We start from the raw sequence: 22,074 nt of genomic DNA on the forward strand, positions 1-22,074 counted from the left end.
TTTCGATATATGGGCGTGATAAGGTCTCTATGTCCATGTGATCCTTTTTTTTTTAAATTTGCAATGCCACATCTATAATACCATGATAATATACCTTTTATATTTATCTTCTATGAATCTATAGTGCATACTTTTGTCTAGTCTAGCACGTAGTAACTATCAACATCATAAATATAACTATCAATCCCAGATGCATACGTTTAGACTTTCTCCATTTTGATGGGGAAAATCCCTAAGGGTGGATATTTAAGGCGTCTCAATATTTTGACTACTACCAAACACCCCCAACACAGCTTATTTTAATTGTCTCCTATTATATGGAGGGGGAAGCTCTTGTTTGGTACCATCATGCATTGGACACGATACAGTTTAATAGTTGGGAGACTTTGCTTCGGGCTATATTGGTGCGTTTTGGACCTACGACTTATGATGATCCTATAGAGACACTCACTCGTCTTAAGCAAATCTCCACAGTAGCAATCTACAAAGCTCAATTCGAGGCACTCTTGAATTGACTATGCGGACTCTCATATCAGTACAAATTGAGTTGTTTTCTTAGTGGTTTGAAAGACGAAATCAGATTACCCCTACGGATGTTTAACCCACTTAATCTGAATGCTGCATTTGGATTGGCCCGTATATAAGAAGAATTTATGACTAACACTAGAAAATTTGTCAAGGTGCACTCGGAGAAGCCTATGGGGTCAACAAACACATATTCTAACAGCACTACTCAGTGGGGTGTAGGGAGTTCAAGGTTGCAGAAATACAATCCTAAGAAAGTTTCCTCACTTTTCACGTATGATAAACGTCGGAAGAGCTTGTGCTATCATTGTAAGGAAAAGTGGAATCCACAACATGTGTGTAAGAGCCTTAAGATTTACCTGTTAATGGGCACTGAAGAATTGGAGAATGGTGACACAGCAGAAGTACTTCCAGAATTACAAGGTGAAGGGGAAACATCATCTCAGTTAGTGCAAGTGGAACCTGAGATCTCACACAATGCAATTACCGGCACACCAAATACTAAACAATGCGGGTAATGGGAAGGATTGGGAAGGAGCATGTAGTAATTTTGGTGGTCTTCGGCAACACGCATAATTTCTTAGATTCCGCCATTGTTAAGAAAACTAGACTAGGAGTGGACAAATCTCAAAAGTTGGTAGTCAAAATCACAAACGGCAAGTTCTCCTCAATGAAGGGTATTGCCATGCAGTGAACACAACAATTCAAGGTACTCATTTCAACCCATCTTTTTATGTGTTATCCTTGGGTGGTTGCAATGTGGTCTTAGGGGTGAAACGGTTAGAGTCTTTGGGGCCAATTATGTGGGATTTCTCACAACTTACTATACAATTTGAGTATGAAAAAAAGGAGGTGCAGTTGGTAGGATTGGGGTTGGAAGAATTGACCCTGGGAGGGAGGTACTAAGTCTGTTATCACTTCTATGAGTAAGGGTATGGGGCTGTTTTTACAATTAATGGGGGGAGGGCAATGTGACAAGAATGTTCAATGGGGGGCAAATTTGCAAAAAATCCCTACAACATTTAAGAAAATTTTTGAAGTCCCAAAGGGGTTACCAGCCTTACGGAAGCAGGACCACAGAATCACTCTTAAAGAGGGAACTCAGCCCATAACAACATGACCTTAGCGTCACCCACATTACCAAAAGGCTGAAATTGAAAAAATAGTAGCTGAATTGTTGGAGACAAAGGTAATAAGGCTAAGTATCTGCCCATTTTCATCTCCCATGTTGTTGGTTCGTAAGGCAAATGGGAGTTGGTGGATATGTGTATATTATAAGGCCCTTAACCAACAGACGGTTAAGGACAAATTCCCTATTCCTGTGATTTACGAGCTATTACATGAATTAAATGAGTCGAAGTTTTTCTCAAAATTGGACCTGAGGTCTAGGTACCACCAAATTAGGGTGATACCAAAAGATGTGGAGACAACTGCATTTTGGACTCACAAGGGACATTATGAGTTCTTTGTGTTGTCGTTTGGACTAACTAATGCCCCATCAACCTTCCAAGGGTTGATGAATTTGGTGTTTAAGCTATATTTGAGGAAATTTGTGCTAGTATTCTTTGACAACATACTAGTGTACAACAAAGAGTGGAATGAACACTTAGATCACTTGGAAAAGGTGTTGGGAGTTTTAAAAGTGAACCAGTTGTATGTAAAACTCTCAAAATATCAGTTTGGCGTGAAAAATGTGGATTATTTGGGGCATGTAATAAATGCGGAAGGGGTTATGGCTGACCCAAGCAAAATAAGGGTCATGTTAAAATGGCCTAACCCGACAAATCTGAAGTCACTTAGGGGTTTATTGGGCCTCACGGGGTATTACCAGAAATTCATAAAAAATTATGGAACTATTGGAGCCCCACTTACTGATTTATTGAAGAAGAATTCCTTTGTTTGGAGTGAGGAAGCTACAAGGGCGTTTAATGAGTTAAGGTTAGCTGTGACCAGCCTCACTGTGCTCAGATTACCTGATTTTTCTCAAACTTTTACTATCGAGTGTGATGCTAGTGGTAGAGGGATGGGGGCAGTTTTGATGTAGTCGACGCAGCCCTTTGCATATATGAGCAAGGCACTCAAAGGCATGGCCCTTTATCAACTTTGAGAAGGAACTGTTGGCCTTGCTTACGGCCGTGAAGAAACGGAGGACTTATCTACTATGCCAATATTTTGTTGTTAAAATTGACGAGCAAGCTTTAAAATTTCTGTTGGAACAAAGAGTTGGGACAGTGGCTCAATAGAATTGGGTGAGCAAACTGTTGGGTTATGATTTTGTAATTATTTACAAGAAGGGCAAGGAGAATTTGGTTGCCGACGCACTGTTAATGAAGGAAGATGAGGTAGAAGTGGTGGAGGAGTCATTGGCTATAATCACTTTTCCCAATTTGGATTGGTTAAATGAATTGAAAGAAAGCCATGGGGAGTCTAAGGAAGCACAAGAAATTATTACACAGTCATAAGACAACAAGTAACCACCTAAGGGGTTTCAATTACAACAAGGGTTGTTAGTGAAGAATGGGAGGCTTGTGATTGGGGCTGATTCATCATTCAAAAGTAAGGTACTACATTACATCCTTGACCATACTTTTGGAGGGCACTCAAGATACTTAAAGACATACTAGAGGGCCAAGAGGGATTTCTATTGGAAGGGCATGAAAAGGGACATAAAGAAATTAGTCCGCGAGTGCGACACTTGTCAGAAAGTGAAGTATTAAACCTCACCACTAGCGAGGTTGCTGCAACCCCTTCACATCCCAAAACAGGCTTAAACCAACAATTCTATGGATTTCATAGAGGGGCGCCTGTGTCTCAAGGCCAGAATGTTATTCTAGTTGTGGTTGACAAATTTACAAAATTTGGTCATTTTATGGCACTTTCTCATCCTTACACAGCTTCTGGGGTGGCTACTCTATTCCTAAACTATGTTTTTAAGTTACATGGTCTTCCTCAGACCATTATAACTAACAGGGATCCAGTTTTTGTGAGCCCATTTTAGAAGGCATTCTTTGAGTTGCAGGGAGCAGTGCTAAGTCACAGCTCAGCTTACCATCCACAGACGGATGGTCAAACTGAGGCCCTAAACAAGTGTGTGGAGAATTACTTAAGGTGCTATGCTGGGCAGAAACCTCAGAAATGGGCACAATGGTTACCATTTGTAGAGTGGTGGTACAACACAGCCTACCACACTACTACCAAACTAACCCCCTTCGAAGCACTCAGGGGGAGGCTTGAACGAGGGTCAGTTAATTGAAAAAATGCAGTGTTGCACAATTAGGCCACTCAACTACCTGTTGTTTATGTTACAATATAAAATATATTAAGTCTAAATTTCAGAATTCGGAGTTAGAGTCCAAAGCCCACATGGACTCTGGACTCCGACTATCCCCTCTGACTCCGATTTTTGAAAACTCCGACTCCGTTAGAGATGGAGCCTTGTCAAATTTTGGTCGTAGTCAGAATTTCAGAGTTTTTGCCCACCCCTAATGCAATATAATAATGTGCAATTAATTTATACTAGAATAATAAATGGACAGTTAGGAATTCTAACAGTACTAGAATTTAATGCTACATCACAAAACAAAAAAACTTCATAAACCACCAGTCTTCCAAATCCGAGCATTTAAATATTACAGTGATCCAAATAAAATTAACCAGGCAACAAAACTTAATCAACAAGAGGAAAAAAGGGCCCTCAGGTGGAGCTGAACCTCCATGCTCATAACTGTCCTCTGCATCAAAGTCTACAGTTTCTCAAAGTAGAATTGCATGTGGGGACACCAAAGTGAGATTTCACAAAATCTCATTAAGTGAAACCAAACCTAGCACCCAAAATACAAGTATGTGGAAAAATATGAAGTCATGTAAAATCAGAAATTATACCATTCACAAACTTATACAATCACAAGTACATTCCCAATTCACACAAAACACTACGCACCCAAAACCACCTTTTATTTTTTTAAAAAACCATTTGATTAATGTATAAATCATGGTCTCTCCTATGGACCATCCGCACACTCTGGCACCCTTTGTCACACCATGGGTAACGAGTGTGCATGTGATTTTGTAAAAAGAGATGAGTACGTGACCAGACATCCTCTAGTCTCCTCCAGTAAAGAGCCAATGGAGTCGACTCGAGAGCATTACCATCTCGTCTGAGCCCATTGTCGCCCGACGACAACCCAAAAGACGTCACTCAATTTTACACGCTCTTGAATGACTAAAGAAGCTTCATCAAGGTAATGCCCTTTCTCGGCTTGGGGTCATGATACACACGCATCCACAAAATAATCCTTTGACACCAAAACCATCATTTTCCATATTTCAGCAAAAACACAAAAAGAGCACAATTACTGAAATTTTAATGACATGTAACAGATATAATGATATGCAACAAGTAATTAGTGATTGACATGGAATAATATCAATTAATAATTAAAAAAAAATATAAAAATTCACACAAGCCAGTACTTAATACAAAAACAACTGCAATTTAATTCCAACGCTTAACAAAGCCCTTGGCCACAAATTCATAACCTTTTCCAACTACAATTTGTTCCCAACGCTTCACACCCAAGGCCATAACTCCACATTTCCCAACATAAATTCAAAAATCTTCCAACAATGGGTATTTTAAAGTTTAGTTTGAGGACCACCTACTAACGTGGTGGTAATTTCTGGATGATTGCGACACACTGAGTCCTAAGCTGCTGGTCATGGTGGTTCCTCTCAGGTCTAGAGAAAATTAGTGTGTGTACGTGTCGTTGCATGATGGACAGATTTCAAAACTTGTATTTAATTGAAGTCACACAATAAAATAGCAAAGCGAGAGGTAGAGGAGCTTACTATGGCAGCATCCAAAAGGGAGGAGCACAACGGAGGAGACAGCAGCGCGCAATGTGAATAACGACAGATCTGGGTAGAAATTGAGATGCTATAATGAGGAATCAAGTTGGATGTATGATCTGATGAAATCAAAGGATCGGGAAAGAAGAGCTCGTAGTGGTTGATGGTGGTTGGCAACGGTAGAAACCCTAAGAGAGAGAGAGAGGATAACGAAAGTGTGGGAAATATGAGAGGGGAAAGGGCTAGAGGAATGGATGAGGTGGGGGGGGGGGTGGTCAGATGACCCTCAGTAAGAGCCTGAGGGTTGCAAATCATGATACTTGCAGTAGATAAGATAATTTTTTTAAGAAAAACAGGAGCAAAGATTGAGAGGGAAAAAGAGAGATTTGGAAAGGTAGAGGCCGAGATTGTGAGGGTGAAAAGGGCTCAGGATACATTCGAGGGGTGGAGGCTTGGCCAATTTATAGGCTGAGGGGCTCTTCTATGGCACTCGACGATGATTGGCGAAGCTGGACAATAACCAAGGGCAATAGAGGTACTAACACCAACGATGTGTGGCGATGGAGGATTGGGCGTGTGCAGCGGTGTGCAAGACGCACAACATCGGATCACGAGAAGACAAGATAGGACGACAGGGATTGGGAAGAAAAGGGTAGTGGCCAGAGTGTGGCGGTGGTGCTATGCATTCTAGACTCGTGGCTTCGAGGTGGCGGCGGCATGGGCAGCCTCCAGGGTCACTAGTGCAGAGGAGAAAATAGAAAGAGAGGGAGGCTGGGGGTGTTGGGGCATGCGGGAGAGAAGTGAAGGAAGAGAGAGAAGAAAGAAGAAAAAAAAAGTTAGGATTTTTAACCTTTAGCCACAGAATGACGCCATTTTCAAAGGGAGAGGGGGCGTTAGATTCATAACATGTGCTTCTACACGGGCCAGTGCTTCAACACACACACGCAATAACACTTTGAGAAATCTAACTATGGGCTTCACAGGTGCCCTAGATTTTGTGCACATTATTCCAGTCCAGAAATTTTTCGAACGAGTAAAATAAATATTCATCTAATTATGCTATTGATAAATCGACCCTGACCTTTCCCACATTCCAATTTCTGTTCAAATGAACCAATAAGCTATTTGAACAAGGTTTGAACGGCATTCCAATAGCTTAATAAGCCATTTGAATAGATTCGAATTTCATTTTTTTTTATTTATGATTGACACGATTTTAGTTTGGAATATTAGAGGTTTGGGACAGTCAAGGAAGAGACTTAAAAGTTTAGTTAAAAAGCATCGGGCAACGGTTGTGGTGATTTTGGAACCTTTTCACGAGGAATAAAATATGCAATTGCTGGCCAGTTTCTTAGATTTTTCAAAGTTTTGTTGTAATGAGTCTTCAGGAGGTGAAGTATGGCTTTTTTGGAAGGATGATTATGAGTTTGAGATCCTTCATATGACGGATCAATCCCTTTCGGATTGGTTTTGTTTGGGTCCTAAAAGAGTGTTGGTGACCTTTGTTTATGCCAAATGTACTTAGTTAGAACGATGCGGTTTATGGGATGAACTTGAAAGTATTTGTCCTGTAGAATCGCCGTGGCTAATGGTAGGGGATTTTAACGTAATACGCTCGGATTCTGAATGTATAAGGGGGCATCCTCGTCCATTGTCGGCAATGATGGATTTTAATGTATGCTTAGATAATTGTGGACTTGTAGACATGAGAGTTCAAGGTAGAAGTATGTCTTGGTGTAATGGCCATCAGGGTTGGTCCTGAATTTGGGCCAGGTTAGACCGAGCGGTGATGAATATTGCTTTCTTTAATTTATTTGGCACAACTTATATGGAATATCTGATGAGGAAGTTGTCCAGTCATTGTCCCATGGTGGTTCATTTGTGTGTTCCGAGACTCTCACATGGTTCTTCTCCTTTTCGCTTCCAAAATATGTGGGGCTCGCATGACTCGTTTTTGAAGTGTGTGGAGGAAGTATGGACTCAGCCAGCAATCGATGGTAGTGGTTTGGTTAATCTAGCTACTAAATTGAAGAAAGTGAAGGCTACTTTGAAAATTTGGAGTCATAATATTTTTGGCAGTGTGGATATATTGATTAAGGCTCTAGAAGAGATGGTGGACTTTCTAAAGTTCCAACTTCAGGATAGAAATGACTCGGCTATAGAAGAAGAATTTTTGCATGCTAAACAGGTGCTAGTTGAATGGGAAGCAAGGGAAGAAATTAGACTGGCTCAGAAGGCAAAGAGGAAATGGCTACAAGAGGGGATCAAAATATCCATTTTTTTCATGCAACTATAAACCAATAGGGGAAGAATTCTACTATGTCATGTATGAATCTTATGGATGGAACGTTGCTTTCAATGCCAGAGGATATTCATAACGGGGCAACAATGTTCTTTCAGAATTTTTTGTCTTCAAGGTCGACTGTGTAGCCTACGGATCTTTTGGAATTAGTTAATCTTGTGATTTCGGTTGATAAAAATAATATGCTATGAGTGAGGCCGACGGGAGATGAAGTTAGAGCAGCGGTTTTCTCCATTCCGAAGCATAGTTCGTTTGGCCCGGATGGTTTCAGATCTAGTTTTTATATGGCTTGTTGGGAGATTGTGAAGGATGATGTGGTCGAAGCAGCGCAAGATTTTTTTAATGGTGTGACGTTACCAAGGTTTTACTGGTCTTCTTATATTGTTCTGATACCAAAAGTGTCGGACCCAAAGAGTTTTGACAAATTTAGGCCTATGAGTCTTTGCTCAGTCGCTTATAAATTTTTTTTCTAAGATTTTGGTTAACAAGTTGACTAGTTTACTTCCGAAGCTAATTTCACAGGAACAATGAGCTTTCATTCCTAGGCGTAGTATTTTCAAAAATATTACACTTTCTCAGGAGATGGTTCAGTCATTACACAAGAAGACCCAGGGTGACAATATGTTATTGAAGGTGGATATAGCCAAAGCATATGACAAAGTTCACTGGGAGTTTCTTTTGCAGGTCCTGAGTAGCTTTGGTTTCAATGATAAATTTTACAAGTTGATTGCGGAATGTGTCCAATCTCCTTGGTTTTCTATTATACTCGATGGAACCTACAAAGGTTTTTCCACCCTTCTAAAGGTTTGCGGCAAGGTGACCCGCTTTTGCCGTATCTTTTTATTATTATGGAGGAAATTCTTTCTTGACTTTTAGTGACTAAATTTGGGGAAGGAAGAATTGGTAAGTTTTATCATCCAAGAGGTGCTCCCTTGGTGTTGCATTTACTTTATGCAGACGATTTGTTCATTTTCACTAATAGGGATGCCAGGTCGTTTCGAATGTTGTTGAAAACATTAGAGAAATATGAAAGCTGGTCGGGCCAATTAATCAGTATGGAAAAATCAGCTATTTATTTTCAAAGTAGATCAATTTAGCTCGAAGGCGTGAATTGTTGAGAATTTCTGGATTTGTAGAAGGGTCCTTTCTGACTACTTATCTTGGTGTGCACTAGTAACTAGGAGACTAATGGCTAAATCGATTGAGCCATTGGTTAATAGAATTTGTGAGAAGGTGGCGGGTTAGAAGATTAGGCTGCCGTCCCAAGGGGCAGATTGATCTTGTTGAAGCATGTGCTCTCTTGTATGGCCACTCATTTGTTAGTTGTGCTAAGTGTTCCGTTGGTGCCTTTGAAAAAAATAGACTCCATTTTGTCGTCATTCTTTTGGGGGGAGAGTAATGGCAGGGCAAAGAGGAAATGGAACTCTTGGTCCAAGATGTGTTTGCTGACTCTGGAGGGGGGGTTTGGGAATCAGAAAATTTGGGGAAGTTCATCAATCACTCCATATGAAATTTGCATGGTGTTTGTTGATGTTGGATAATTTATAGACCTAGTTCTTTAAGGCTAAATATGTGAAAAGTGGTCATCTGGCTCTTGCAAAATATACACCTGCTTGTTCAAGGTTTTGGAAATCAGTGATGAAAGCTTTGCCAGATGTCTGTCATAATATTCGTTGGAGAGATCAAGAGGGCACAAAGTCATTTTGGTTTGACCAATGGCTTGACTTTGGGCCACTATGCTTACGTGTTCCTACCATTGTAAATCCTTCGCTTCAAATTAAGGAGTGCTGGGGTACGATGGTTGGAATTTTGAATTGTTGGAGGAGTTGGTGGGTGCTAAAGCTATGGGGGAAATCGTTAGCTTTGTTTCACCAAAAAGGGAAATGGTTGATTGTCTCATTTGGAAGCCGACGTCGGATGGAGTTTTTTCTTCAGCAAGTGCATGGGAGGTGATCCATTTAAAACAAGAGAAACTTCCAGGTATGGAGTGGATTTGGCATAAGCTTCTAACAAAAAAATCTCGTTGTGTATGTGGAAGGCTCAGTTTTGCTATCTGTCGATGGACTCTAGAGTGCAAAGCTGCGGTTTGCCTTTGGCGTCAAGATGTGATTGCTATAATGACAAGAACGTGGAGACTCTAGAGCATGTTTTGTGCATTGGAGAGTTTGCAATGCAGATTTGGGAGAGAGCGGCGTTGGAGATGGGATTACCATTCATGTTTGCAGGAACTTGGTGGGGACGTGTTCTCCATTGATTTTTGTTGGCCAGGAAGTCCTCTCCTAGGGGCATATTGATCAGGCTGTTACCAACTCTTATTACTTGGAGTCTGTGGCAATGTAGGTGCAAAGTGAGAATGGAAGGAGTTGCTTGTTCGGTGGAAGGAGTGTGGCTTTCGATAAGGTGTTGGCTCAGGAAATTGTTTCAAGAACATACGAAGGGAGGGCTTGTCTTGCCGTTTTATGAAAGGGTGCTTGCTGAGCTTGATATTCCTCCGGTTCGGTACCATAGACGCAGACCAAGTCTGGTTGGGTGGAAAAAGCCAGCCAGTAGACATGTAAAGTTGAATGTGGATGAGAGTTGTAGGGGAAATCTGGGATCTTGTGGGGGTGGCAGTGTGATCCGTGATGTTTTCGATAATGTTAAAGGTGCTTTCTCAACTTGTTTTGGGCAGAGAACGAATAATGAGGCCGAGCTTCGTGCTCTACATGCGAGAGTGGTATTGTGTAATGAGTTGGGATTTTTTAATCTGGAAATTGAGTGTGATTCTAAAATAATAGTGGATTGGATTCATTCAAAAAACTGTACAGTTTGGTATCTTTGGGATTTTTGGGAGGAGACGATTAAAGAACTTCAGGGTGTTCACTTTATTATTCGACATCAATATTGAGAAACAAATCAGGTTACGAATTTTTTGCCTCGGCAAGGTAAAGCAAGTTCAACATGTAGATATGAGGAGGGTGGGTTACTCCCCCGTCGTTCGTACTGATAAACTTGGCCTTCCTAGCAATAGAGCTTAATTGGTGTGTTGCTGGTTTACTAGGTCTGTCTAGTGGTTCTAGGTTTTATTTGTTTGGTTTCTTTGGATATATATGGTTTGGTTGGATTTGTAACCAAGGTTTTCCTCCGCTATAAGTGAGGGATTTTTAATAAAATTGCGAAAGGGTCACTTGTGGACATTTGGCCCTGACTCTTTAAAAAAAAAAGTGGCAATAAATGATATATTGGACTATATCAAATACAAGTGGGCAATAGTAAGATAATCAATGTGATTATTCCCTATGTTTTAACTATGAAATTGTATTGCTTATAAGCTCAAGTTTTAAGTATGGTTTATTAGGGGTTTATAAGTCTAGTATAGAATTAATTTAGTGAAATTAACTTATTATAGTATAATTAATATAGTTAATATGGTATAGTATAGTATAGTATAATATAGTACACTATAGTATACATAGTGTTAGTATAGTAAAATATACTTAGTATAGCTTAGTATAGTAGTATAGTTTAGTTAGTATAGTATAGTCGAGTATAGTTGGTATAGTATAGTAGTGTATAGTTGGTATAGTATAGTATAGTAAGTTAGTATATAGAATAGTATAATAATATTACTATAGTATAGTATAACATGTATTAGTATACTTATATTATAATATAAGTACATTATTTTATAATAATTCACACGTACTAGTATAATATTAAATTTAACTTAGTCTATATATGTTCTAGACATTTTATATGAGTATATATAATCAAATTTATTAAAATTAAGTTTATATTAATAACCTAAGTCGTTAATTAGGTTGTTCCATGCACAAATGTTAACCAAAGAACAAATTAGCATCTAAAATATTTGTTGTCAATAATTCTTCTTATTATTAACAAATCTTTAATCATTGTTATATATAAATGTATCTTCTTATCAATTTCATATTTTGACATAAAAATAATAATTCATTAAATATATATTTTATTTTATATGCAAAAATCATATTATTATTAAATTTGTTCCATGCACAATTTGTTTGACATATTATACTCTTGTACACACTGAATTGTTTGGTTGAACCTTCAGAATGGGTCCTTAAACTATTCGAAAAGTACAAATAAACAAGTTTGAGCATATTATACGGTAGTTCGAATGTACTTACGTCCTCAACAGAAATGTATTATACATTGTGATTTTTTCTTGAAGCTTCATTCCATTGATAGTTCGAATGGAGTTTTTTTGTTTTTTGAACATTTAAAATCCTACTTTAAACTGTTCGAATGTAAAAGAAAATCTAGGTCAAACAGAATCAATTTTGGATAGATATATAACCCTAAAGCATGAAACCGTTCATTCACCATTTTCCCCATTCGAAACCATCGTTTCACCGTTCACCAACACTCTCCGTCATAGACTAACCTTGGGTTTCCATTTAACATATAACAATCCTCATCAATCCATTCTATGTAGTAAATAGGCTTACAAAACGTTGGTTGCGTGTTGAAAATTGGGGCTCGGAATTTTGAACAAGATCCAACCCATCTTTCATGTTTTTATTCGGTTCAGAGTCAACTCAAACATGGATGTTCATGGCTGAGGCTTGTTCATTCAAATTGAAGTCAAGCTGTTAGAATTTTTTTTTGCCAAATAGCAATGCTTGCAATTCAGACGTGACAATGCCTGTTTGAACTATTTGAGGTTTGTTCGTCTGAACGGCTTTCAAGCTGTTTGGATGGTTTTTCCTAAACATCAACACCCATTCGAACATAAATAATTAACCCAATTCTACATCTACATTTGATTATGCTCAAACAGATAAAATAATAGTTGGAACAATTTCTCCTACCCATGATAACTACCCATAGGATGATGTTGTTCAAACGATATATGTATCCGTTCAAACGGTCTAATATTGTTCAAACGGAGCCTCTAACAGAGTCGAACGGTATAACTATAAGTTCGAATGAGTTCAATTTATGTTTGAACAATATGTGTTTCTATTCTAACACAACTCAATATAACATAATTACTTTGTTAAAAAATATATGTATAAGTGATTATTGCTTTTTTTTTTTTTTTTTTTTTCTAAATAGTGAATTCATGACATTTGTTGGAAGAAAGCATGTAAGGGATGGGCAACCTAGCAACGAGGCTAGTAATACGAGAAGACCCATATTTGTTGAGTGAGAGATCATATTAGATGACTTCGTGATTTTGTTTAAGAGTGAATGAGCCTATCATCCATAATCCACGATAGAGGATGGGGACCGATTTGTGAGCAGAAGTGGGTGGCCTATCTATATGTGGTTGGTGAGTTTTATCAGGCTCTATTAGAGATGAGGGCTGATGATAAGTCATTCACTTTTCATATTCAGGGAGTCAGTATTATGTTCTCATCAGACAAGTGCATACCTGGCATTGCCATGACTGTGGGGACAAACGGGGGTGATGATATCAAGGATGAGGTTCCAACAGATGATGATCCAGCAGACGATGAGGTTCATCTGTTGATGCTGGACAATTCAACTTTGCATATGATGGAAGCGAGGTCATCAAATAGGTTGATTGTTGAGCCTTCTTTCACATGTTAAATTTGATTGTCTCACACAATATCGATCCAAGAAAGCACAAGACATATTTTAGCATTGAAAGCACTCGACTAATGTTATGGTATTTGACTGGAGGTAGTCTACAGTATGCATTGATGATATCTAACCTCCTAGTTAAATCGGAGGTGGATGTGCTTTTGACAAAGTGGATGCACCCACGGATTGGCTCGCTTAATAAGATCACTTTCAACAAGAGTGAGGGCCACTTGCAGAAGACTCACATTAATGTTGCGGCAGCATACGGTGGCACTAGAGTGATCCAGCTACTATGGATGTTGGAGCTGTTACAGAGGCTACAGGCATACTAGGGAGATGAGATCTTTGTTGGAGGAGCATCGTGCATTTTTAATCCATGACATGGAGAAAATCGTGAAGAGGATCATTGCACCCATCATTTCTCGATTGAAAGGATTTGAGGCATGCTTGACTATGATGGAGGCCTCCTAGAAGGACCTCGATAATGTATCAATGTAGTTTTATTTTGTATCGAATATTTGTTTTGTCTCGAACATTGTCACATATGAATAGTTTTTCTTTTATTATATATAGCTTGTATATTCATTAAATATTTGTTTTTTTTCCTTATCATTTAGCAATATCAAAAATCAATTTCGTTGGAATAAAAAAAAACATTTTGCAAATTGTTATTTACATAAAAAAAAAACTAATAATATATATTTATAATAACATATATTACTTTTCTAGGATGACATATATGATCTATTTTAATTAACCACTGAAAATAATAAATCTATAAAGGTAGATTTTTCATCTTTTAGAAATAAAAATTAATAAATTCAAACAATGATTATTTTTTTAAAAAAAAATTAATGCATTTAAATAAATTTCTATAACAATGGTTATTTCAATTTTGTTCATCACGGTCTGAACAAATCTTTGGACCATTCAAATAGTTTGTAACTTTGTTTGAATGTAAAATTACATTGGAACTAGATTTGAAACATCCCTGAAAAAACTGATATAACTTTGGTTCAAAAATATCATTTGAACAATTATCTCATCATTTGAATGGAAAATACCATACCGTCGACCGGTCAAAAATTCAGTTCGAACTAGAAACTTATGTTCAAACTAGGTGCAACCCTCCCCGCCACAATTGTATAAAACTAATTCCCACCACAAATATTGTTAAAATCCTTATCACAACATTCGAATGTAAAATAAATTATCGTTTAGATTGATTACATTATGTTCGAGCTATTTACTCTTTTGGGACGCTATGTTTCGTCCCAAAAACAGTAGTTCGAATGGATATTTATCAATTTGAACGGATATAAAATTGCTTTCATATTTTGGGATGAAATTTAAAATTTTTCTCAAATAATTACTATTAGGGACGAAATATCTTGTAGTGCAAGATATTTTATGTAGACGAATCTAGATATTTTTTTAAAATATGTTGGAGGAAACATCTTCCAACCTAATGCAGAAAAATATGTAAGGTGGCGAGAGATGAAAAAAAAAAAAAAAAAAAAAGAAGTTATCACGGAAATTGGTCCGAGCTAGCATGGCCCAGCTTATTGGAGATCACTTGACTTCCTCACGTATAATTCAGAACGTCATTTCTAATTATATAATTTTATTTGGTAGTCTTATAATACACAGTACAGGCTTTTAAATACTCTCAAAAGATTTATTTTTTCTTTGAAATAATAAACAACCAATTATAGTAGCAGCTCATGCAACCCTCATTAGCCGCCCTTGACTGGTTGACCACGACATTCTTTGAAGCTCGTGCATGTGCCCTTGACACCGACACAAAGATGCTATATATATATATATATATAGCCACCCCAAGGGTCGATATAAACGGGTCATATGCATGAAGGCTGAAGCCTATGTCCCACAACTTCACTAATCAGACAAGCAAAACTTCACTAATGTCTTACACAATGTGTCTTAGCATTCTTGATTCAATCCGAAATTGCAAACCCTCTACATTGCTCACACCTAAAAAACCCGTCTCAGCTTTAACAAGAGGGAAAGGTAGCTATGTACCCCATCCTTTACAAAGCATGGCCCCCGAAGAAAACTCAAGTACTATCGATTCCACTATTGTTCGACGATCAGCAAATTACCATCCTACCATTTGGAATTATGATTACATCCAATCATTAGCAAGCGAATACATGGTAAAGGGTGCAATTTCTATTTTCTTATTATTTGTCTAACTAGTTTTTATAATTATTGTTAGATTACCCAAAATCTGGTTTAATTTACAGGGAGAGGCATTCACTCGAAAGATTGATCAGTTGAAGGGAGAAGTAACAATGATGTTTCACAAAGTGGTGGATCCTATAAAGCAACTCTGAGCTGATTGACATCTTGCAAAGACTTGGAGTATCTTACCACTTTGAGGATGAAATAAGGAGGATATTGGAGAATAAACATAATACTTATCATAGTGGTGATGTTTGCAAGAAGCAGAGTAGTTCGAATGTAAAATAAATTATCGTTTAGATTGATTACATTACGTTCGAGCTATTTACTCTTTTGGGACGCTATGTTTCGTCCCAAAAACAGTAGTTCGAATGGATATTTATCAATTTGAACGGACATAAAATTGCTTTCATATTTTGGGATGAAATTTAAAATTTTTCTCAAATAACTACTATTAGGGACGAAATATCTTGTAGTGCAAGATATTTTACGTAGACGAATCTAGATATTTTTTTAAAATATGTTGGAGGAAACATCTTCCAACCTAATGCAGAAAAATATGTAAGGTGGCGAGAGATGAAAAAAAAAAAGAAAAAAAAAAAGAAGTTATCACGGAAATTGGTCCGAGCATGCCCAGCTTATTGGAGATCACTTGACTTCCTCACGTATAATTCAGAACGTCATTTCTAATTATATAATTTTATTTGGTACAGTCTTATAATACACAGTACAGGCTTTTAAATACTCTCAAAAGATTTATTTTTTCTTTGAAATAATAAACAACCAATTATAGTAGCAGCTCATGCAACCCTCATTAGCCGCCCTTGACTGGTTGACCACGACATTCTTTGAAGCTCGTGCATGTGCCCTTGACACCGACACAAAGATGCTATATATATATATATAGCCACCCCAAGGTTCGATATAAAAGGGTCATATGCTTGAAGGCTGAAGCGTACGTTCCACAACAATCCATTTAATCAGAAAAGCAAAGCTTCACTAATGCCTTACACAATGTGTCTTAGTGTTCTTGATTCAATCCGAAATTGCAAACCCTCTACATTGCTCTCACCTAAAAAACCCGTCTCAACTTTAACAAGAGGGAAAGGTAGCTATGTACCCCATCCTTTACAAAGCATGGCCCCCGAAGAAAACTCAAGTACTATTGATTCCACTATTGTTCGACGATCAGCAAATTACCATCCTACCATTTGGAATTATGATTACATCCAATCATTAGCAAGCGAATACATGGTAAAGGGTGCAATTTCTATTTTCTTATTATCTGTCTAACTAGTTTTTATAATTATTGTTAGATTATCCAAAATCTGGTTTAATTTACAGGGAGAGGCATTCACTCGAGAGATTGATCAGTTGAAGGGAGAAGTAACAATGATGTTTCACAAAGTGGTGGATCCTATAAAGCAACTCGAGCTGATTGACATCTTGCAAAGACTTGGAGTATCTTACCACTTTGAGGATGAAATAAGGAGGATATTGGAGAATAAACATAATACTTATCATAGTGGTGATGTTTGCAAGAAGCAGAGTTTGTATGTTACAGCTGTTGAGTTTAGGCTACTAAGACAACATGGATATGATGTACCTCAAGGTAAAGAACATACTATAGTAATGCTTTGAAAAAAAATAATAAATATTGGATTCATAACCCCGGCCCTCATTTGTTTTTAACAATTGGCGTGCTTTGTTGTTTCAGGGACTTTCAAAAGTTTCTTCAATGAAGAGGAGAATTTCAAAGAATATCTGTGTGTCGATATCGAAGGAATGCTGGCTTTGTATGAAGCCTCGTTCCACTTGAGAGATGGCGAAAGCATCTTGGAGGAAGTGAGAGATTTTGTAATCAAACATCTTAAAGAGTATGTGGATCAAAGCAAAGATCAATATCTTTGTACGATGGTTAGTCACTCCCTAGAGCTTCCACTACATTGGAGAGTGATAAGGTTGGAAGCGAGGTGGTTCATTGATGCATATAAGAATAGAGAAGATATGAACCCTACCCTGCTTGAGCTTGCAGAACTGGATTTTAATATGGTACAAGCAGTTCACCAAGAAGATCTAAAAGAAGTGTCAAGGTAAAAAGACATGTTTATCCTCATTTTGTAACTTGTATCTTATCCTCAAAAGCTACGAGGAGATTTAGGACATATTTGGTTACTTTGAGTACTTCATAATTTTATGAATAGTTGTGAAATAATTTGAGTGAATATGCTTTATTGAGTTTAGGAAATGAGGGAGAAAAACTTGAATAAAAATATTGTAAAGTTAAAAAAATTGATTGAATATAATTTTTATTTTGAAGTTTATAAAAGTTTTATTAATGTTTGCAATTGAAAAATGATTAGGTAATGATTAGATCACAAAGTTAAAAATTTGAAGTTGAAAAGTGTTTGTGAATGAAATTTTGAGAAGTTTTGAGATTTCTCATGTTTACCAAATATCCCCTTGGTATTATATTTAGGTTAGAGGGGTAAGAATCTGCAATATATGCTCTAGTTCTAAAACTGATATTATTTCCTTGTCTCCTACAAAAGGTGGTGGAGGAGCACTGGCCTTGGAGATTTGAGCTTTGCACGGGATAGGGTTGTGGAGAATTTCCTATGGGCAACAGGAGCAATAACTCAACCTCAATTTGCATATGAGAGGATAATGTTAGCAAAGCTTGGTGCATTGTTGACAACAATAGATGATGTCTATGATGTCTATGGCACTTTAGAAGAACTTGAGCTCTTTACAAATGCAGTTGAGAGGTTTGTATTAATGGCAGCATGCCTCCAATACTTCAAATATGGCTGCTTATCTTTGATGCAAATACTTATATGTAATTTTTTTCATGTGATCTAGATGGGATGTCAGTGGAATGGAACAACTTCCTTATTATCTACAGATTTGTTTCCTTTCCGTCTACAACACAATTAATGAAATGGCTTTTGACACTCTCAAGGAAAAGGGATGCAATATCATTTCATACATGAAAAAGGGGGTAGGGTTTGGACTTTTTTATTCATCACTATTTACCCTAGAGCTTATTTTCTATTATAACTATTCTAATTCATTGATCCACCATAAATCTTTTAGTGGGCAGATATATGTAGATCTTATTTGTTGGAGGCAAATTGGTTTTACAATCGATATACACCAAGCCTTCAAGAATACCTTGAATGTGCATGGATCACAACAGCAATACCAAATATACTGGTGCATTGTTATTTTTTCATCACAAATCCCATAACAGAGGAAGCCTTGGATTCATTGGAAGAGTATCCCGATATAATTCGCTTGCCATCATTCATTGTGAGACTTGCAGATGATCTCGGAACATCTACGGTTAGTAAAACACACTATCCTAATTATTTTATAAAATATATTTTGGATTACTTCACATGAACATAGGATAATATGTTGTTTTATGTGTTTTGTAACCTAGGATGAGTTAAAAAGGGGGGATAATCCTAAATCAATCCAATGCTACATGAATGATACCGATGCTAGTGAGGAAGAGGCTCGTCAATACATGAGGTTCTTGATTAGTGTAACGTGGAAGACAATTAATGGAGAATGCATTGCAAGTTCTCCATTCTCTAAAACATTTAATGAGATCACAATGAACATTGCAAGGGTGTCCCAATTCATGTACCAGCATGGAGATGGTCATGGCGTTGGAGACGGTGAGACTAAGGACCGTGTGCAAGCGTTGTTTATTGATCCCATTCCTATAGCTAAGAATTGATGAATGGTTGGCATATAAAATTACGTGCATGAAGCTTCAACTTTAAAATTCCTAGTGTTACTAAATGACATATACAAATATCTAGATCTCTTATATTTGGATGACTAGTAATACCGCTCCTTGCAAAAATAAATGATGTACAGGCCAATGGAAATTCAATAATACTCTTGTTTCTCCTTTTAAATATGTATGATATAATTACTCTCATGGAGTTTTATATATATATGAAGAATCATCTTGGAGCTCTCTGATTCCCTTTTCTTCCAGAACTCCATTCCAGTACAATGGAAGCAAATCCAAAACCCCTCTTTCTGTTGCATTATGTATTAATAACTTTATGTCTCACTTTTCTTTATATCTAATTAACTCATTGTCTTTGTCATGTCTTCTCTTCCTCCTACCATCCAAGCATAGTCGGCTTTAATCTTTTTAGACATTCGATGGGCTTAACACGTAACTCATTTTACAACAACACCTATTTTAAAAGTTATCTCTTTCCCCAACGCAAACTTGTCTTTGTCATGAATAGTTTTTTAGTGATTATTTACTTTTAAATATTAACGAAATGACAAAAACAAAAACACCTTAGCATCTATCATAATAATCGAGTGTCATCCAAAAACTAACCATCATTGAAAACGAAAACCTCTTAATCGTGATTTCTTTAGACTTTTATGTCATGCCAAGGACCTGGGGATGAACCCTTTAACCTGAAATCCACTAACGAGAATTTAAATATAAAAAGCCCTCCAAAATAAAAATGTCTACCCGTTCCATTTTATTTCATAAGACGGTCTCATTAATTACAAGTTAAAACTACAGCCATCTTCTGGATAGAAACATCTACCCGGTTCTCAAAATACTTCATCTCAAAATACATGCCCCAACCGTTTTTAAAAAACAACCAAAATAACCCAACTTCATATAGAGACCCAACCCCAGGCTGCCATTAGGCATCTGTCTCCCCTCCCCAAGTACTGCCTTGCTCCATAGCTTCGTCCTCATCATTACCTATACGTTTAAAACATTAAACACAAAAGTGAGTCTAACACTCAGTAAGCAGTACACCATGCAGTTAAAATATCATACATCAACTATTCTTTTCTTTTGAAAGGTCATACAAGTTTAAAACATTTCAGTAAACATTCAGTGTCTGTTTTCACTCTCCTTTGGCCGGTACACACTATTGAACCCTATGTGTTAGGGTAGCAGTCTTCTGGAGTTGATTCCACCCTTGGCCACCGGTTGGGAATCCCTCAGTCAGGATGGTGTCATTGGGTGTACTACCAATGGAACCAATTTGGCATTGCAATCTGCCCCTTTCATTAGTACCATCATCATTCTATCATTGGCCATTACGTATTTTTATACATAAAACCTTCATTTCCTCTTTCTTTCCATTCATAGCATTTTCATCATCTTTCTTTGTCGAATGCAGCATGCATTTTTTTTCATAAGAATGCATTTCATGCTATACTTTATATTAAGGAAAATCACTAATTCTTAAGAAAGCATGTGCATGATAAATCTCATGATTTAAACCTTGAATGTGAATGTTTTACATCATACATATACACACATTTATAATTAGTAGGATACTTAACATGGGCTGTCAAGAAGGCTCATACATTGCATATATTTACCTTTTCACCACAAGGAAGCATTTGAAGAAAAGATAGCATTTAGAAGAATAAAGTATTGTGTAAGAAGCATGGTCATAGTAACTTACCTCCAAGCTCAACCCTTGGTTCCTTTAGCACTTCAATAAATTCTATTCAATGCAATGGAATGAGCATATCAATATCCACTTCACTCTAAGCTTTACTAACCAAACCCTTAACTAGATGTTTACTTTAATTCCAAGAAGGAAATAAAATACTTTCCTTAACTCCTCTTCACTTAGGGAAAATAAAGTACGAAGCACAACCTCAACTCAATTAACTTCCTACCATACTTCGTACTAAGCCAAAACATTAAAACTCCCCATTTCAAGCATTCTAAATAAATTCATGAGCATTACTAATAGCATGCATGGCAGAAATGGACTAGTTTAAGCCCCAAAAGAGGGCATAGCATAATTTTCTACACTACCATGGACAGTTAGCAGTTTTAGTACATTCATACTCTTAAACATCCCTTATTTAACCACAATCTCAACTACACAAAAGAAGAATACTAGAGTTGAAGAAAAATTGAGAAGAAACATCATATTTTTTGTGAAAGCATAGAATAAACAACAAGAGTAGCCCTCGGCACCTTAGGTGATTATTGATCGGTTTACCAAGAGTGCTCATTTCATGCCTGTCACTAATACCAACACTTTAGAGAAGTTGACTCAGTTGTATATCAAAGAGATAGTGCGTTTGCATGGGATACCCAAGAGTATTGTGTAGGATCGGGACCCATAGTTCATGTCTCATTTTTGGAAGAGCTTGCAGGCAGCCATGGGCACCAAATTGAAGTTTAGTAGTGCATACCACCCTGAGACCGATGGCCAATCAAAGCGCACCATTCAAGCTCTTGAGGATATGTTGTGAGCTTATGCCTTGGAACTCAAGGGTAGTTGGAAGAATCACCTACCACTAATAGAATTTGCGTACAACAACAATTTCCAAGCATCCATTTAGATGGCCCCTTGTGAGGCTTTTATGGGAGGAAATGCAAATCTCCATTATTTTGGGACGAGGTTGGTGAAAGGAAGCTGCTTGGACCAAAAGTAGTTCAAAAGATGAAAGAGCAAGTTTGGGTCATAAAGGACAGGATGGCAGCAGCATAGAGTCGTCAGAAGAATTATGCATATACAAGAAGAAGGTTAGAGTTATGCAGGATATCATCCAAATACAGCCTAACCTTATCCATGATGTTGCACCGATGC

At 37.4% G+C, this 22,074-nt stretch overlaps 1 protein-coding gene across 1 annotated transcript; it reads left to right on the forward strand.

Annotated features, from left to right (window-relative positions):
* The first annotated feature begins 16,588 nt into the window (after positions 1-16,588).
* LOC121255122 (myrcene synthase, chloroplastic-like) lies at positions 16,589-19,199 on the forward strand. The gene is made up of 7 exons (XM_041155404.1): positions 16,589-16,705; positions 16,796-17,063; positions 17,169-17,544; positions 18,004-18,219; positions 18,314-18,452; positions 18,548-18,796; positions 18,897-19,199. The coding sequence occupies exons 1-7, from the start codon at positions 16,589-16,591 to the stop codon at positions 19,197-19,199; spliced, it is 1,668 nt and encodes a 555-aa protein (XP_041011338.1).
* Positions 19,200-22,074: the final 2,875 nt, after the last annotated feature.

This window comes from Juglans microcarpa x Juglans regia, chromosome 3D (assembly GCF_004785595.1).
Source record: "Juglans microcarpa x Juglans regia isolate MS1-56 chromosome 3D, Jm3101_v1.0, whole genome shotgun sequence".
Lineage (NCBI taxonomy): Eukaryota > Viridiplantae > Streptophyta > Magnoliopsida > Fagales > Juglandaceae > Juglans > Juglans microcarpa x Juglans regia.